This window comes from Egretta garzetta, unplaced genomic scaffold, assembly GCF_000687185.1.
Source record: "Egretta garzetta isolate BGI_Z169 unplaced genomic scaffold, ASM68718v1 scaffold447, whole genome shotgun sequence".
NCBI classification, from domain to species: Eukaryota; Metazoa; Chordata; class Aves; order Pelecaniformes; family Ardeidae; genus Egretta; species Egretta garzetta.
Window position 1 is genome coordinate 611,017 of NW_009260397.1, and position 19,107 is coordinate 630,123.

The 19,107-nt window shown below is 47.3% G+C and overlaps 1 protein-coding gene across 1 annotated transcript; it reads right to left on the minus strand.

The window, feature by feature from the left end:
- Positions 1-6: 6 nt before the first annotated feature.
- GGT5 (gamma-glutamyltransferase 5) lies at positions 7-18,745 on the minus strand. Its single transcript, XM_009643094.2, has 12 exons — positions 18,536-18,745; positions 8,900-9,030; positions 7,165-7,254; positions 5,849-6,038; positions 5,103-5,260; positions 4,532-4,681; positions 3,995-4,128; positions 3,180-3,382; positions 2,648-2,739; positions 1,711-1,820; positions 727-834; positions 7-497 (listed from the first exon to the last, which is right to left on the minus strand). Exons 1-12 carry the CDS (start codon positions 18,694-18,696, stop codon positions 351-353), a joined length of 1,674 nt encoding a protein of 557 aa, XP_009641389.1. The 5' UTR covers positions 18,697-18,745; the 3' UTR covers positions 7-350.
- Between the last annotated feature and the right edge of the window lie 362 nt (positions 18,746-19,107).

The following is a 19,107-nucleotide window of genomic DNA, read 5'->3' on the forward strand; positions in this document are numbered from 1 at the left end:
GAATGGAAGATACAGCTGGGTCATTTCACAGTGTTCCCAGTGGGGTTTGGACCAATTTTCCTTTCCCACTTTGTGTTCTCTTATTCTGAAGAGCTGATGTGCTCAAGAAATATGCTTTTCTGTATATCACATAAGTAATGGAGGGTGTAGCTCTAAACAAGGCTGGCTGACCTGTCCTTGTATTGCCTTAGGGTGACTTGCAGTCTACTGGAATTAGGTGCAATCGCAAGTTTTGCCCATACTCGAACAGGCATCCTGATGGGAACAGGCACTGTTGGCATGTCCAAGCCAAATCGTGTTCTGAATCTAGTTATGTCTTGTGGTTTTGTGAGTTGTGATGGCATTTCATGCTAATATCCAGCTGACTTCCCCAGCTTCCTTTTATCAGAGTAAGCAGAGATGCATTTTCCTTCCTTGGAAATTCCCTGCACAACATTCATTGCAAATCTAGCTTGCTTTTCTTTATGTCCTCTTCTCAGCAGGCCGCTCTTAACCTCCTGTAGGGGGGAGAGAAGAGGAAATGGAGTGAATGAGGGCACAGGCCCGAGGTCTTAGCGTTGCCAGGTGTGAAAATGAAGGATGTGTATTGTGGGGTCAGGTTGAGAAAGTGAGATTTAAGCAAGGAGGTGAGCTAGCAGCAAAATACAGATTATTCAGGAGCATTACAGAAGCAATCTCCTCCTCACCAAAAGGAGAAGACAAGAAGATCGAAGCGAGGCCACTCACCTCACTGAAATGTTGCTCAAACAGGACACTGTCACCTTCAGTATGCATGATGGGAGCTGAAATGGCATGTTCCAAGTCATAGCCAAACCACAGCTTGTTTATAATCGCCTGCAATGAAACAAATCCCACACTGCCTGACGGGAGATACTGATACCTGGGTCACATGCTGCCATCCCCTGCACTGATGTTAGGCCAGACCAGCTCTACTTTAAATCCTGCCTGCAGGATGGTGCAAACCTGGACTGTAAGAGAGGCTGCACTGAGTCAGACCAGAAGTCCTACTAGCCTAGTCTCCCGTCCTCGTGGTGACCAATACCAGACACTCTGGGCAAGAACAGGGTGAGCACATAATGATAACTCCCAGAATGCTTTCCCTGAGCCAAAGGGGTGTCCTTGAATTCAATAGCTACTGATGGATCTTGTATCTTTCTAATAATGGTTGTTCTTTCTGTTTTCAGATCAGGTCCTAGCATGGACTCCTTCCTGTACTCCTTTCCAGTTGAAGAAAGATGAAGAAAAAAAAGTTCTCTTTTTCCTCTTGTGGCCTTATCTGTTTTTATTTCTTGATTGCTGAACAAGATGTTTGTTAGACTTTATGCTTCAACAAACTCTTTTTCGTTAAGATTTGTTACTCTGTGTACATGTGTGGTGGTGGTTTTCTGTTTTTCTTGTTCTTTCTGTCATGTAACTTACCAGTTTATTTTTGGGGCCCCAAGGTTTTGGTCAATACCTCTCTTCCTAATAACTTCCTTAACTTGCTATTTGATTATTCTAACTTCTTCCCTTTCAAAACAGAATTGAGGCAGATGGTACTTGCCACAGAAATGCAAGAAGGTGAGGATAGCCTGAGTCTGCAGCAGGCCCTCTTTGCTGCTGCCTTCCACATAGCAGTACTAGCAGCAGCAAAGTAATTCTTTTGCTCAGGACAGCGTGTGCTCCCCTTGCTCAGTGGAAGGCGTTACTGTGCAGGATCTGTTCACTCACCATAGCAGTAGCACTGATAATCCAGGCCCCGCCAGCTCCTCCGATCACCAGCATGTCTCCTGTCTTGGAGATGAGAATGGAAGGCACCATTGCTGAGGGAGGTTTCTCTCCTAGAGAAGATGCAGAGAGCATTATTCCTCCCATGTGGCTGTTAAGGGGGTTGGAGGGACATGAGTTTATCTACCTCACTCTTCTTGCATTACCCATGGAAAACCAAGCTGCTGCTCATTCCTCAAGAAGCTAAAGTGTTCCAGAAAACTAGCTGCTTTGTGCAGAGAACCCATCCCACAAGAAACTGGACCTCTATGGCACAGGCTAACTAGGAAGCGCGTCTTGGTGCAGGGCATCCTACAAGCATTCAGGTCTTGCTGTAGCTCATTCAACCCAGCCAAGGAACCATTAGCAGCAATCCTGCCATTGCAGTGCTGATGTCCTCTCTCATGGCAGACCAAGGGAGATTGCATCAGGGATAGCTTATTTCACAAAGCAATGTCTCTGCATCAACACTGCTGTGTTACAGAACGTGGTGTAAGCCTATAGCATTACTGCTTTGGTGGTGCGTGCAACTATATCCTTCTTCATAATGAGCTTAAAAAGTCAGCAAGCTTGTCTTAGCAGTAGTTTCTTCACTTCTTCCCTCCCCTCCCCATCAATCAATGATCAGCTTCAGCTTCCTTTTTTTGTTTATTTGGTTTTTTTAAATCTCCGATTTCTCTGGCCAGAAACCAAAACTCCCATGTTTCCATGCAAGGGTGTATGTGAGTAGACAAGCCACGACAGGGCTTTATCCTCTGTTAGTCTGAATCAAACTTGCTCTGATCCAGACCTAGGAAAGGAAAACGAACCTGCAGTTTATAGGTAGTCCCTGCCCAGTTGTACCTCGCCTGCATAACCATCTCCTGGCCTTGTGTTTTATTTTGAGTTTGAAAACGCTCACCTGGTTTAATGCTTCTGTTTGCCATGCAGAAATCAGCAAGTTCATTATTTAAAATGATCCCGGTTTGGTTAGAATACACAAAGGAGCCAAACCTGCAGGAGGGAAAGAAGTAGCCTTTCAGTGACCAGTGCTTTCCTGTTGTGGATGACAGTAACTGAACATGGCACCCTGTGGATTATGTCTTTCTCCTCCCAGCCTACAACTTCCCCAGCCAGGGTGTCCAAAAGGTGTTTGTGCTGCTGTGCTGGAGCCAGAGATAAGCTCCCTATTAGTAGTGGAAGTGGGGATTTGCCCAGCTCACAGAAACTCAGCAGAGCTCAGCAAGTTGTTACATCTTTGTGAATAGTGATGTTCCTTTGGGCTGATGCTGAAAGACCTTTGCTGTCACATGAAAAAGGCATTCACAAGTAAGGGACTGCCTAAAGCTGTGAAGCCCAAGGGTTCTGCATTTCTGGTAAACAGCCCTTGCATGTATCCTGTGAACCTGATACTTGGCCCATGTGATTCAATTACCAACCCCTTGGCTACTCACGGGTAGTTGATGGTGCTGGTGGCGGACACGGCACTGCCATCTGCAGCAAGCACAGAGATGTGGCTTGTGCCCTTACTTTTGTATCTGTGGTTGTAGATAGAATCCAACAAGTTGTAATGGTTGAGTGGATGGTCACCACGGCCATCTATTCGGCTTCTGGCAAGCTCAGCAATCTTGTCAGACAGCACAGTCCCCACAGCCACCTGCAATCACAGCAAGGACACTGAGCTTGTGCCACCAATGCACAGGCATCTTTCTTGGGGCACAAGGAAGCCTGGGGGATTCAGCCTCAATAGTCAGAGCTGGGGACCTGCACTGGCATCATTCAGCCCCAGCCTGAATCCCCAGGCCACTCTCATCACAGAAAATTAAACAAGCTCGGTACTGAGTCACCTCAGCATTGGCGTGAGCATGTGCGTACATCCTTTATTAGGCAAGTGAGCACCAGGCCACAGCTGAACAGAAACTGCAGACAAAGCAAATGGTCAAATTGCCTATCCCTTGGCCAACTGAGCAGCATTGCTCTTGACCAGCAGTTCTAAGTATTTTATTTCCTTCCGTGACTGCAAAGCAGGAGGGTGTCAGAGCATCGCTTGGTACTGTAGCATTGTGCTGGCAGGCAGGATAGTCTGGGCAATAGGTATCCTGCTTGAGGGCTTAGCACAAAGGCTAAAATGAGTTGGTGACAATGCAAGTTTAAAACAAAAAAAGCAGGAAACAGCCTTCCCTGCTCCCTCTCTGTCAAGCAGCAGTGTAGAAGAAGCTGTCCATGCTGTGGGTGTCTGTGACTGCCCTTATGCACCATGTCAGCTCACCTGAGCTTCGGAGAAGTCTGGGTCACTCATATGGGATTTTAACATATTGCCAAACTTCAGGGCTTCTGCAATGCGGTGGTAGGTTTCCAACTTCTCCTTGGGTGTTGCCAGTGATGCTTCATGGAGTTTATACTCTACAGAGCAGGATGAAATAATTTTGTTAATAGCCTCAAGGCTATGTTTTTTCAAGAAAAAAAAAGGTTGGAACCTCCTTCTCCCATCCCAGTCCTTATCAAGTTTCCCCTATGCTTTAGCAGCATGTGAGCACAGAAAAAAACAAGTACTAATTTCTGCTGTGACTTTAATTCCTCTTGAAGCCTTGGGAAAATCATGTATCCTTTGGCCTTTGCAGCAACTATGGTGATGCTGACCCACAGTAAGCATGAGCCAGTTCATCAGCCTGCTGCGCAGCATAGTCACACTGCTGCTCTGGGGCCCATTCTGGCTCATCAGCTCCATTTCTCCTTATTACTTTTCTACTGCTCTAGAGAAACACTCTGCAAACCTCTTGCTGCCCCTTTTCCCTTAGGAATTTACCTTCCAGTATCTTGAGGATGAACATGAGCACAGCACCTCCCATGGGCGGTCCAGGAGAAAACAGTGTGGTGTGATTGTTCAGGGTAATGTTCAGAGGTGAGGACACCTCTGCTTTGTATTTCCGGAGGTCCTCCAGTGAGATACTGGACCCTTCAACAGAAAACCAGATGCATAGCTGGCATTAGCAGGTGCTATGGGCTGGCTACATCAGAGCCTTGGTAAAACTTGTAAAGAGCTGCCCCTGTATACTCCAAATTTCTTCCACCAAGCATAGCAATGTCTTCATGTGTCCTCATCTACTGCCAAATCCCAGGACACCACAAAGCCTAAGGGAGTTGGAGAGGCCAGTGCATGAGCACTATGGGTAAATGCCAGAGCAGTAGGTGGCTCTCAGCCCTGCTTCTGGGCCTGAGTTATAAGAACTGGGGAAAGGTGGCCCCTTCCCATGCCAGGTACCACCCCCAAGTGGCAAGCAAATGGCATGTGTTGGCTTTCCCCTGGTACCAACTCACTGCTAGCCAATTTCTGGGAAAAGGCCTGTCTATTAGTATTAACTATAGCTGTTACCTACCAGCCTTCCTAATGTCCTCCACCAGGGCCTTTCCTATCTCTCCCTCATAAAATGCTGCAGCTCCATTTTCCGCTACAGCGCTCAGTGTCTGCCGCAGTGCTGGCCACGTGAAGGTCTCTCCACGCTTCAGAAACCTTTCACCGTCACATATCAGTGGGCTGTTAAAGAAGAACATCCATCAGTTTACAGCATGAGCTTATTCTGCCCCCAGGGCCCATCTCTTTTTTATTCCTAAAGCTGACTTGGTTTATGCCTACTGTATACTTTCCAAGCCAGTGCTACACTGCAGTCTACACGGAGAAAAGTTCTCCTCAGATGATTGTTACCCATAGCACCAGGCACTCGTTCCCCAAACAAAGTTTCCTCCACGGGACCTAATGCTTTGACCCTGGCTCAGGTCACTGGGGCTTCTCCAAACAAGGGTCTGCTGTAGGGCCCTGCTGTCAGGGGATGATTTCCACACAGATGGAGGCAGGCTACATACAGCCAGCTCCTCCTCATGAGCAGATGTGCTTAGCAGACAGTTTTGCTGTGCAAAACCACTCTAAATTATAAAAAAAAAAGAGTTGCTGACAGAAAAATATTTTTTAAAAAACACTTCTGTTACTCCCTCCCTCTCCATAGCAAGTTATTTACTGAGCAGAAGCCGCAGCAGCTGCCTGTGCTCCATAACAGCATGTCAGAGGAAGGGTCTGAAGCTGAGGGAACAGTGGTCCTCACATTGCAATTTCATTCATGGGTCTTACCACAGGCTTTTTCCTGGACTGGCGAAGCCTGGGTGGCGGAATATTTTGTCCATAATCGGGGAAATGACAAGTGGCTGTGAAAGGAGCTTGATGGTTGGTTCAAACAGGGCTTTCCACGGTAAGCGGCCATATCGCTTATGGGCTTCTTCGTACCCACGAAGCTCTCCTGGTACAGCAATCCAGCGGGAACCTGAGAAGCAGAACAGCAGTGTGACACCCAGTAAGTCCATGGCCTCACCTCTTTGAAAACATTCCAGTGGAAGTGTGGATTTGTACAGGCAGGACTAAGGCTTTTAAAGCAGGCTTGGTTTTGTTTCTTTCCTTTTTCTGTTGATGTATTTCTTCCACTACCTAATAGAAGGGGTGTAGAGAAGCTGGAGCCAGAGTGAGAGGTGCGCAGTGAAAGCACAGGAGACAACAGGCACATATTGCAGCAAGGGAGATGGCAGCTGTACACAAGAGAAAAAGCAGTCATGCAGAGCCTGATCAAACACTAGAACAAGTGAAGCTGTGAAACTCTCCATCGGCAGAGGAGTTAAAAAACATGACAGGACAAGGCCCTGAGCAGCCTGACCTAACTCTGACATCACTCTGCTTTGAGCAGGAATTGGAGCAGACCTCCAACTGTTCCTTCCAATCATAGTTGTTCCCAATTCATTTTCAGGCTCTTCTTCCAAGGAAAAGAACATCTCCAGGAACTAGGACACACCCCAAAAGAAAATGTGCTAGGGAAGGAGAATGAATGCAGCAAGAAATGTGGAGAGATCCAAAATGTGCTGCTAAAGCAGGAGTACCTGTTGCCAAACCAGTAACAGCAAATGGACGGGGAGCCTCCTCAGATGGGAGTGAGGTGGTATCTGAACTAAGCTGGAGCCCAGCAACTCAATTCCTGATGCTGCCAGGCTGCTTCTCCAATGTAAGGACATAGGCAAGCACTCTAGATTGATTTCTTTCATTTCCAGAAATTCTGAGCAGCTATTGACCTTATTTTTTTTCTGTAAGAACTGGGAAATAAGTTCTTTGGGAAATCTGGTCTTGAAATGCAGACTTCCTATGAAGAGAAATTACATTGTGATTTCTCCTCACACTCTGCTCCCCACCTCCTTGCTGGTCATGTTGTCAATGTTACAATGAAGCAGGAATTTTATGGACCTAGTATTTTTTCTTACTTTTGCAAAAATCAATTCAGGAAGAGTGCAAGCAATTACAGAGAGCTTCAGATAAAGTCAGCGAGGTCCTCAGTTCCCCCACCCTGAGCTTTGTACAGTGCCTGCCCGGAGGGCACGCAGCCCTCATGGCCCAGTCTGTGTCCTTACCAATGGGGAAATCAGCAGTACAGTGAGACAACAAATCCTGTGGAAACACTTGAGGGACTGTCTCGCGGGCATTGATCACCTCAACTGTTCCTAGAAAGGAGAAGGGGGAAATGCATAACATTGTCTTCCTGAAGCAGGTGAACATCACACTTCAGCCAGCTGTGAGCACCGGACAGGCTGCTAGCCCGGAGCGTGCGGCACCGTGCTGACTTGCCATGGAGCCTTTTGCCAGATGTGTCAAGCACACCTGCAGGGTCAGGCTACAGTTAGCACACACTGTTGTTTGCTCCCGTGCTTTTATTTAGAGCAAACTAAGCAATGCCTACCTAAAGGCAAGGAAGGTACATGGACAAGGCCAGGGCCTGTCTCCAGCCAGTTAAGGTTCCCCCCCAAGTCTCTTGGGCCTGGGACATGCTGCTTCACATCTGATTTGCAGGTTTCTGCACTTCCTCTACAGGTGGGACATGTCAGAGACATAACATGAGCCTCATGCTCCTTGGTGGACCATTTTCCAACTGATGGTGAGGCATGTCCGTCATGTTTATAAGCAGAATGGTGATACTGAAAGACCCTCTATGTAGCAGGAAGCTTGAAAGGAAAAAAAAACCAAACAACCCAACCACAACCCCCCCCTTGTATATACTCGTATTATTTTATTTTGCCTCCTTCTCTGCCTTGTGTTTATCTTTCCCCATCACAGTCCACAGAGCCAGCTGTGCTGCAGGAGCCCACAGCGGTACCTAGTACACCAAGCACCGGGCCGTGCATAGCCATGTGCGGCTCTGTGCAGCAGGATAATTCAGGTAGCAGAAGAGGACTGTTGATATGAGACAAAGTTACATGGCTCTGCTGAAAGGAAAGAAAAATATAGGTGTTTTGCCAAATTATGCTATTGCAAAAGATACACCCAAGCATTTCCAGACTCGTGACCCTGTGAGACTACTTGGCAGGGTTTTTAAGACTACAGTATTGTTATTGTGTTCAATGTTGATTTTACTATTTAGATATATAAGCTCTGGGGGCTTTTAGGAGCCAAGGCAGTTAAAAAAAAAATTAAAAACATAAAAGCAAGAACACAACATTAGGGGTGAAGCCAAACACAGAAGGGCTCCCCAGCAGGCCCTGAACGTTGCTAGATTTAGATTTCTGAAGGGAAGATGCATCTCCTGGGGCAGGAAGTCTCACTGCTGCTTTGGGGTGTCCTACCCAAGCCGGCGAGGGCAGCGTGTGATGCTGCCCCCGTGTCGGCAGGCACTGCCTGAGCTGCTGATGCAGGATGAGCCCCTGAAGTCCCAGCCCGAGGGCTCAGCTGAGCCAGCAACAGCCCCGTACTGCTGCACCCATTGCCAGCACACGCACCTCCCTCTGCTCCCGCCTGCCTCCATGGCAGCCTGCGGCAGCTCAGACAGCACCGCTCACACCTTGCTGCACTGTCAGCTATGTGACATTGAAACATAATTTGGGATTGCTTTGGAGGGGGAAGGAGAGGCAAAGTCAGTTCATTTTCAACCCAAAGCTCCTTCCCCCAGCCCCCACATGTTCTGGCTGTGAAAAGATGCACTCCCTGTAACGGACGCTTTGGGTTAAAAGCAAAAACATGGTTTGTGATCAGAGGATGCAGCTTTTATATTCAAAAAATGGTTCTGAGAGAACATGAAGGATTCCGACTTCTCCATGGCAGCTGGGTGTCTGTAGGGAGACAGGGCACCATGGAGAGGCCAGGGCTGGCCCATACCTGTGCTGCCATTATAGATGGTAAATATGACCCCACCACCCAGGCCCGAACTCTGAGGGTTCATCACCGAGGTGCAGATCAAACCAGCAATGGCAGCATCCACGGCTGTGCCTCCACTTTGCAGGATGTCCCTGTGGAGAAAATGGAGGAAAAAAGACAATGTTAAAATCCAGGGGTGACAGAATGGAGGAGCTACATGAAAATGTCTCCCTGGGGCACTTGCAAGGCAGACCCAGCTTGACGAGAGTAGCTAGCAGTTGGAGAAACCCATTGGGCAGCAGTGTGGGGTGTGGAAGTGCAGAAAGACACCTTCCTTTGTGGGAGTGAGAAAGAAAAAACATTAGGAAAGAAAAGAGAGAGTGTGCAGGAGGAAAGAGCAGCCAGGGGCCAAGACCTGTGTGAGGCTGGTCTTCCTCTGGGCAAAGAGTGATGGGACAGAGAGAACTGCAGCTGCTCACTTTTGACAAAAAGGAAGAGGAAGGCGCTCCCAGACGGGGAGGAGGATGCCCTCCGCAGATGAAACAGTTTTCCACATGCTGGGAACAAAACAACTGATTTCTAGCTCCCCACCTACATTCCCAATAACAAGGCATATGCTGGTCAGCAGGACAGGGCCACTGACGCAGGAACAGTGGGTCCATGTGAAGCAAACTCCTGAGGCTGAACATGTCAATTAGCACAAAATTCAGGCCTTACTTCATTGCTCCTGCAGTGTGCCTTCCTTGGCTTACGTGACAGTAGCACAAAAATCCCACCCCCTTCCTGTATCCCTAAAGGCAAAAGAAACAAACAAACAAAACTGAAGAGGAGAAAAAACCAGACCGCTACGGTTTCTGCCTAGGCACAGCCACACCAAAGAACACACAGGCATTAAGGTATCCTCATGCTGTTCACAGCAATGAGTTTCTGCTAGCGAAACGTGTCTCAACAAATGCTTCCTTCAAGCACAACTGTGAAAAAAATCTTTTCCTTGCAGTGGAAATGTGGTGGGGTGGGGTTTCCTTGCTCAGCCTGCCAGTAGCCAGCACTGGTGTTTGTTAGGAAGGTTTCTGACTGTTTGGATTGGGATATTGCTTAGATAAGGTGCAACTGCTCCCAGAGGCTGACAAGAATGCAGAGCACATATAAGGACTGCTGTTTATTTTACATCCATTGATGGGGCTGGGATCTGCTGGGGCTGGGAACAGGATGCTGCCAGCAGGCACGCTGATTGTGGCTTTCCTTTGTTTCTGTAAGTGCCTTTGGAACCACTGCCTGCAAGGAAATGGCATGTGGACAAGCGGGGAGAAAAGAAATGGTAGGGATCCACCAGGCTTTCTGTTTGGGGGTCTGCAGGGCTTTTAGCCTCCTAGCAGCAAGCTGCTCCCTGGCCGTAGCTCTGAAAATGGAGACTGAGACTTAGGCTTGCCCATTCATCTCCTTGCAGCAGGGTTAAGACTCTCACCACACGAATGCCCTGGGGTGGTGTTTTTCTGAAACTGAAGATTTTTAATTGCTAACAATAGAAGGGAAGGCTTCATGAGAAGCTGTTACCCCTGCAGAAGGCCCAGGAAGCACGTCAGAAAGCTGGGGAAGGAGGGGAGAAGGACCACTGCACTGGCCTGGGACAGTGCTCCTCAGAGCCCCTAGACTACGAGGCAACATATGTACAAAGCCTGGTGCCCATTCCAAGATAATTTGCACTGCAAAACAACTTTAAAAAGAAGCTTTGAGATTGTATGGTGTTCATTTCAATGCAATGCATTAAGACCTTAACATGGAATATCAGATACATTTCTGTCATTTTCCCAAAGCCCAAAAAGCACTAGATCCTAACCCAACTTCCCAGCCAAGTTCACAGTTGTGTAAGTGGTTGCACATGTTGCACTATGTCTTGTCCAGGGATCTTCCTGCCACTCTCCTGAAGCCAGTGATGTACACCTTCACCACATCCCCAGAAACACTTGTGCCTGGAGGAGCACTCCCTGATGAAGATCTTCATCCCTTCTTGTGTCATCTGGTGATGGCCATCTACCAGCTCCAGAAGATGAGCTGCTCTCCCCATCCCATTCCCCAATCTGCACCAAGCCAGCATGCTCTGCACTGGAACTGCATTAACTTAGTAGCATGCTCTAAAGGGTTAATCCATTTATTAATTTAATATTTGTACACCTATATGGCCTGTTTCTGGATTATGCCAAGATCTTTTGGTATTTCCAAGTACTTGTTTATAAAAGCAAATAGGATCTAAATACCCTTTAACTACTGTAAACATAGTGCCATATGCACAAAGCATACAAACCTGAGAGTTTCTTAGCAGGACCTTATCCATGCTTCCCCCCTCCCACACTCCCTGTTAGACATAGAGCCAGGATAACACAAGCCATGCAAACTCCAGTTTGTAGCTGTGCCCTTGGCTCCCACTGAGATCAGGGAGGACAAGTGAGGTCTCAGTCTCAGGAGAAAAGGCATATCTGACTGCTAAAGAGAGCAGCAAACTTCTCCAGGGAGCTGAGACCTGGACTGTTACTGCCATTGGCAAAAGGGACACAGATTTCCTGAGAGCATCAAGGAACAAGTGGGAGGAAGATGTTCACTGGCCAGTGGAGAGGACTTCAGCAGCATCACCGGGATGGACACATCCTGCCTGGCACGGCTGAGGCAAATCAAGTGCTTATTTATGGGCACTGATTACTTCAGCCTGCCAGCCCACCCAATAGTTTTCAGATGGGTTGTGCCCAAGACATTGACAGTGTGCATGCCTCAGGAAGGCAGGAAAACCAGAGATAGTCTTTATTGTTCCTGCTCTGTGCCTGATTCTTGGCTGTGACTCCTTGGTGTTAAAGCAATAGAGAGCAAAAATAACACCAGCAGCCAACACCAAGGGACACCTCAGTATGGGATGGGGTGTGTGATGCTGAGCATGGTCCTTTGCTTGCTGCTTCTTTGGGAGAGAGGGGCTAGGGAAAAGGGGAGCTGAGATTCTCTCCCCAAACCTGGGCATTATCTTGGCTCTTCCCAGCCTGGCAGGAAGCACTACCAGCCCCAAATCTCACAAACACATCTTGAAGGGCTTGCACACCACACTGCTGTTGTTTCCCTGGCTTGAACAAGGGGTGTCCCATGACACAGGACAGGCATGGTGGTAGCTAAGGCAAAGCAAGCCTTCCAGACAGGCTTTTAGCTCAAGCTGAGAAACAAGTGAACTCAGCAAATCCTGATCAGGGTTATTAACAAGATTTCTTTTGAGCTGCTTTGCTATTTTACCCAGGAGCCTTGATATGTGTCCCCTGTCATCAGTGCAGGGGCCAGGCCACAGCCATTCCATGCTATCTGCAGACTGGCCCTCAGTCTGGACAGCTTTCCCTCCAGCCTCTCTGGAGACTGAAACACAACAAAAAACACTGGCTCTTGGGGTATCACACTCCGCTTCCCACGCTTGGCTCATCCACTTTCAGACAGAGCCCTGCCACTTCCTTGGAAGTGATGCTTGGGGAATTTAGGGCCATTATGTCTTTCTCATCCAGCTAGACTGTCAGAGTACACCCTGTCCCCTTAGGTTGCTCTCTTTATATGGATCACTGCTGCAACTAGCTTAATTATAATGCAAAACCCTGGAGAGACACATGACACACACACACACACACACCCCCAATCAAAGTGTGGTACCTTACCAGTTCTCTCTAGAGACGTCTTAGTGCTACAGCTGACAAGATCTGATAACAGCATGTTTTGTCCTATATCCTTCCTGCCACTTAGTTTCAGGTTTAGGGTTTGGCCATTAATGGAGTTTCCTTAAAGTCAGGAGCAGAAGAGGATGTTAACAACCAAGTCCCATGCCAGCATCAGCAAAACAGGGATTTACCCTCCCAGGAAAAGTGAATGATGGCACTTTGCTCACACAATCCTCACAGCAAAGATGGGCTGGGTTGCAAACCAAGTCTGCTGTTGTGCCCTGGGCTAGAAGGAGCCCTGAAGCCATTTTAAATACACTGGAAATGCTAACACATTAAATTATTAAATTTTTTTTCTGCTAAGGAAAAATGGGGGCTGGGAGGGGACCACTCATTATACAGGAGCTGCCCGCTTAAGATTTATGAAGAGCAAAAGCAACAGCTGTTTCTGCAAAAAAGGGTCAATTGCTGAATTTAAAACCATTAAAATCCAAGAAGACCGGAGGGCAAATCCTTTGGGATGTAAACATTCTTCAGAAATGCTATTGGGCCATCACTGAAGAGGACTTTTGCAGCAGATTCTCTGCCTAGAACTGAGCTTCCCAGGACCACAGACATTTTCTGACCATTAAACTCTCACCCTCCCCACCAGCCTGTCCCCCAGGTGGGTGTTCATTTCAGAAAAAGCTGGTTCCCAGGGTTTATGCTAGGCTACACTGGAGAATTGGGATCAGAGATGGCTGCTGGGCCAGGCCAGGTCAGCTCACCTCGCTGCAGCGAATCCCATCACTGGGAATGAACTGTTTTCCTAAAACTCTCCCTGGCCTTATGTTGGCTCGTGCTTCTGTCATTTGGGAAACAAATGGATGCAGAGCAGGGGATGGCAGAACTCAAACAGCACACTGGTAGGGAATGTAAAGCTTTTTGCATGGCTGATGGCAAAAGTCTCTTCCATTGCCAGGAGGGAACAAGTGGCTCAGAGCTGGAGGTGCAGGTGGAGCTGGGTACCACACTCACTGCCAGGGCAATCACCTCCTGTCTCCTCACGGCTTCCTGACACAAGGCCAAATTACTGAGGTGGACTTTGGTACCAAATCCACATCCTTGGGTTAAAAACTGCTCTGGCTCTCCTCTTAGCTTCCCATCCCTCGTCATCAAAGTGTTTCGCTTCATTCAGGGACAAGTTTTCTTCCAGCACAGGGCCCCTGTCTGGACCAGACAGCTGCACAATATTGCTTTCAGTCCCTCGTCCCCAGCAGTAAAACCATTCACAGCAAAAGACCTGACCTCATTCACCACTGGGAACTGGGCACTGATGGCTAAGAGCAAGTCTAGCACAGGATGATGCTGAGATTGGCCACTTTCTACAGGGAGCCAAAGAGTTGCATAAAGATTTCAGAAAGTCCAACCTTACACAGCCCCAGAATATACAAACACCATCCCCAGAGCTGGAAAACCCAAGCCTGAAGATGAGAGCTGTGCAGACCTGAAGAAAAACAGCAGCAGACAGGGGCTGTGAGTCTATCCCCCATCTCCTGCTTGTACTAATGAATTACAGAGCTACACAGTTCCTTCACTGACTCTTCCTTCACAGCTGAGCTATCAGTGAGGGAAATACAAGGGCGCTGAGTTGTTTTCCCCAACCCACCTTGTTAAAAGACAAGATTGCTCTTTGGGCAAGAGGTTCAGTTCAGTTATTCTCAATAAGTTCAATTAAAAATTCTATTAGGAGCACACAAAGTCTCTGTCTTAAGCAGCAGCATCTTAAACCAACACATTATCATGTAATGCCCCAGGAATTTCATTACTGCTAATGACAACTCACAGAGCATGTGGTTTGGGTTTCTTCTTTTTTTTTTAAAAAAGGAACAAGCTTTTTTAATTAAAGAATGAAATTTATAAGTAGGTCAGAGATTAGGTGCTGCTTTTAGCTTCCAAGACTTCAGGCACTAGACCAGTGCAATCAGTTTCATGCCCATCCTGCACTGGAGGTTCTCCGAGAATCCCCTGCATGGGTTCCCAGGAGCTTTGGGGAGATTTGCAGGATGAAAGGGGTGGCTGTGGGGGGCAGCCCAGGGTCCCAGCAGAGAGAGGGTCTGCCCAGTCATTGGGGAGAGCGGGGCCAAACAGGCACTGTTGAATTGCTCTGGGGTGTGCCTTTAGGGACTGATTGCAATGACTCCTGCTCTCACCAGTGGGGCAGGCAGGCTGACAGGTTCAATTACAACACGTGGTTTTCATTTGATTGTAGCTTTGCCATACTTAAGCCACCAAGCCCTTTTTTTTTTTTTCCCCATTGTGCTGTGGCGGTCACTCTTTTCTTTTTTGTATGTTTCCACTAAAAGCATTTGGCAATTATCAAAAAGTCAGACTGAGGAAATTTGTTGTTCTGCCTTATTTTACTTGTTTTAGAACAATTTGTTAGGAAGGGCTGCAGTGTGCAAGTACAAAGACAAAGATGCAGTCTGCCTCCAGCTCAAACAATTCATTCTAATTTGGCCAAGTTGTTTGCTTTGGGGGAAAAAAACACCAAACCTGGTCATTAAAAATTTTGACCATATTAATCATAAAATTTTTTTTACTTATTTTTATATACACAAAAATGTGTATGTGTGTGGTCATCAGCGAATTAACCAGTTTTGGTAGATTAATTCTCCTGCGATTTCTGAGCAATGATAGCAGAAATAAGCCTGTTCCAACCCTGAACTGCAGAGGCTAAGCACAGCTTCCACAAAAAAACCTGCATCTGGTAACAGCCATGGCTTTGGGGCGCAAAAAAACCCCAGGGAAATTATTATATTTAGTACTCAGTGCTCCCCAGGCTGGACCACAAGCAAGGAGAGTGGCCACGTCCTGCCTCAAACACATAGGAGATGGGAGAGGAGTGAGGTGGCTGAGCTGTGGAGGCAGGATCAGGGCAGAAGAAAGCCCATAGGGTTGAGAAATTTGGGAGCAGGGGAGAGGGTGTTGTGTTGGTAGGATGAGAAGACCTGAAGTAGTGACTGCACAGGCCCAGACACCATCACAGGGACAGGTGGGAAGAGGCAGCCTCAGAGCTGGGGGTAAGGCAGTGATTAGGCAGAAGAGAGAAAGCAGCAGCATGGGTAGCAAAAGGCCCAGCAGGGACTCAGGACCAGCAGTACAGGTCTCAGCTCTTGTGCCATTGGGAATCTCGCCATTCATGATTGCTCACCTAATGCCTCAACTCTTTACATCATTCCAAGACCAAACAGACAGTGTAAAAATTTGCAAATGTTTGCATAAATGCAGAAAAAGAGTGAAGACCTAGATACTGTCCTTAGTAAGAAAAAGAAATACCCAAGATTAATTATTTTTTCTTGCTTCTTCTCTCCTAAGTCTCATGATTTTGGACGTTTAATTATTTTTGAACAGCAGAAGTCAATAGCATTGTCATAATCTCAAAACCACCATTTGACTGGCTGGGCAGTGCCTGGGAAGGAGTTAGTGTTGTGCATCAAGAGATGCTTGGCTTTGCCCAGCTCTTGCTTTGTTGCTGAAGTTAAGTGCCAAATGAAGTGGCAGCTCACAGGTGGGGACATTAGGGCCTAATGGCTAAGACTGCTCTGAGAAATTGGATTTTATTGCTAATGCTGTGACAAAATTCCGGTGTGATGCTAAAATCTTGTTCAGCAAAGATTACGCAGGAGGCTGCTCTGTGCTCCTCAGCTCCTGGTGTTCCCATCAAGACCTCCGGGTCAGGCATGAGGAAGCCCTCACCCTGCACAGTCACACAGGAGGTCAGTGAGAGATGCACCCAAGCACCGCAGATTGCTCTGAAAGGCAGAGACCCTGGTCAACATGACTCTGATGTGGCATCCACGCAGTACAATTACCACGCTAGACTTCCTTATTTATACCAGTGAGATAACATCGTTTTCTCACTTCCTAGACTGCTATGAGAATTTAGTGGTGTACTAAGAGCTAAAATGTGATGTACAGATACAACAGCACAGAAATGTCTGGGAGAAAATGAACACGCTCACGTTTCCCCCAAAGAAAACATGTTCCTTCCTTACAAGCTACCACTGTGGGCCAGTGGGGACAAAGAGAGAAATAGGGCAATGACAAAGAAAAGGGCAAACATTATACAAAGCTTCTGACCACAAGCTCTGTTGCAGATGAACATTTTTATGAACAGTTTTGTTACAACCTGTTGCAAGAACATGAGCAGATAGCTCCAGCTCAGAGAACAACAGAGGAGTCTGGTTCATTCCAAGTATAAGCACAGCATGAAATGAGCACAAAAGTTTCCAAAAATGGCTGGAGGCAAAGGATACTGGGAAAAGAAGCAGACATCATGCAGCAGTAGGCGAGTAGAGCTAACCACTGGGCAGAGGGTGAGTGGTGTAGAGCCAAGGTGAAGGAGGAGAATAGTCTTGGCTGGGGAGATCCAGGGGGCTTGGCAAGACTGGAGGAGAGAGCTGATACATTTGGAGCAGCAGGATGTGATGTGCAGATGCCCCAGGCTAGGGCAAAGGGGGAAAAATGTGTGAGGGGAAGTTGGAGCAAGGGCAAAATTTTGTGCAGACCATTGGCCAACTATTTGTAGGAAATCTAAGGTGGTCGGTCAGACTGGAGGGACACCACAGAGCTTGTCAGCAAGTGCGCTGGAGGCACAGCTACAGCGATGGTTGAGACTATGGAAGCAGGTGGAGCTTCTTGCAGAGAGACAGATGACAGCCCAGCAGCAGGAGCCAGCTAGCCAAAGCTTCTCAGTTGTCAACCTGATCACAGATTTCTGTGGCTCTCACTTCAGTGCCTTCCAGCTGATTCAACATTACTTCAAGTCAAAAATTTCAATAGCTGCAAAACAAGAGCTGTGGTTTTCCCAGCAGATTCTTTGGGTGATCCAATAACCTATTTTCCCCTATTTCCACTAATACTGATTTAAAAGATACTTCTACCCTCTGAAGAACTAACACGTGGCTTAGCATAAAAAAAATCCCATCTCATTCCTTGACATATGTGCACCCATGGTACATTTTCTCCAACTACTCACAAATACTCTATCAGCACATCATTGCAAGATCCACATGTGAGACACGGCAAGCATGGTGTCATGGCACCATGTCTTACCTCACTCCCCCAGCCACAAGGTAGAGTACACAGCTCCAGCATCCTCTGTTGGAGCACCCAGCATCACATGTACCTTGTGAAGTTCCATCCTTCTACTTTCATATATAGACGCATTTAAGAACAGAGGTAGCAGTAACAGTAAAGTTAGATGTAAGAGTCAAAATGTTTGAGAAGTTGTTACGCAAACTGAAGTGTTACAACCTGGGGCAGCTAGAGAATTTTTTTTAAACCTACATCTTTCCTCCCAATTCATGTAAGCATGTCTTTTGTACTTATACTGTCTTGGCTGAATTTCAATTAAATCGGTTCTTTTTCTTACAATATAGTGTCTTTCTTGATAGCAGGCACACCTGCTGCAGGCTTAAGTCCAGAAACACACACCCTAAAGGCTGGGATGCCCAGTCCCCATTACGATCTCAGCCTGCCTGCCTTCCTTGCCTCTGCTGAAGCCCAGCTGCAGCTCTCAGCTAGCTCCTCTCACTTCTTCCTTATTTTATTTCTATGCCACTTACCTGACAGACTTACCACCATGAAGTAAATAGTTAATTTCCTGCTTCCCCACTTAAAAACAACCTTGCATTTGTATACTATAAATATTTGTACCTTCCAAAAGGTCAAAGCCAAGGATTTGCAGAGCTGCAAATTTTTCTTACATTGGATAATGAAAATAAGCATTAACCGCAGAGATAGGGCTCCATCTGCTCTCTGAGCTGCTCCACTGCTGATGAAGAGCACCCAGGTAGCAGCACTGCCGCTCAGCCCCAGAAGCAGGGACGGGACAGAAACCCAGCTCACTCCCATAGTTAATGCATGTACCGGTCTGTCAGTCCGAGTCCACGACATAGGCAACACGTAACCTGAAAAACCGAGAGGTCCGTACACATACCGGCCAATGTCAGAGCAGGTCTCAGTGTCAGCAGCCACGGCACCATGCAGGTAATGCTGAGGACCACACCTGGGTTGAGTCAGGATGACCACGAGCGCAACAACCACCGCTAGCACCCCTAGGGTCAGGAGCACCAGACAACAGATCCTCCCCGTAGACATGTCTATTCCTACGCCGCCAGAGGCAGCTGGGAGGCTTTTACTCCTTTTGAGAAGGCGTCTGCTTTGCTCAGGGTGGAAGTAGAGGATCCCGGCAGTTTTGGGAGGGAGGTCTCTCTGAAGCGGGCTCTGCCCCCTGCGACTGAGAATTACATTCTTTTTAAGGTTAAAAGCTGCTTAAAAGGAACTGCTGTAATCTTTCTTTCATGCTCTCTTTTATAAAGTAAACTTTTTCTGGCACATCCACCATATGACTTTTTTTTTTTTTTAAGTCTCTGATGAAAACATTTAACGCATTCACTGCTGGAGCACTTCAAAGTGAAATCTCTGCACTGCTTATTGACTTCACACAGCCTCCCTGTTTTCACATTCTTGCCACATAGAGCAAATTACCAAACAAAGGCAGCCTACATG

Coding starts and splice junctions, on each gene's coding strand:
- GGT5 (XM_009643094.2), bottom strand. CDS start 18,696: ATGTCTACGGGGAGGATCTGTTGTCTGGTGCTCCTGACCCTAGGGGTG. Junction 4,682..5,102: donor GGAGGACATTAGGAAGGCTG/GTAGGTAACAGC, acceptor TTTCTGTTGAAG/GGTCCAGTATCTCACTGGAG. Junction 498..726: donor TTGAGCAACATTTCAGTGAG/GTGAGTGGCCTC, acceptor TCCCCCCTACAG/GAGGTTAAGAGCGGCCTGCT.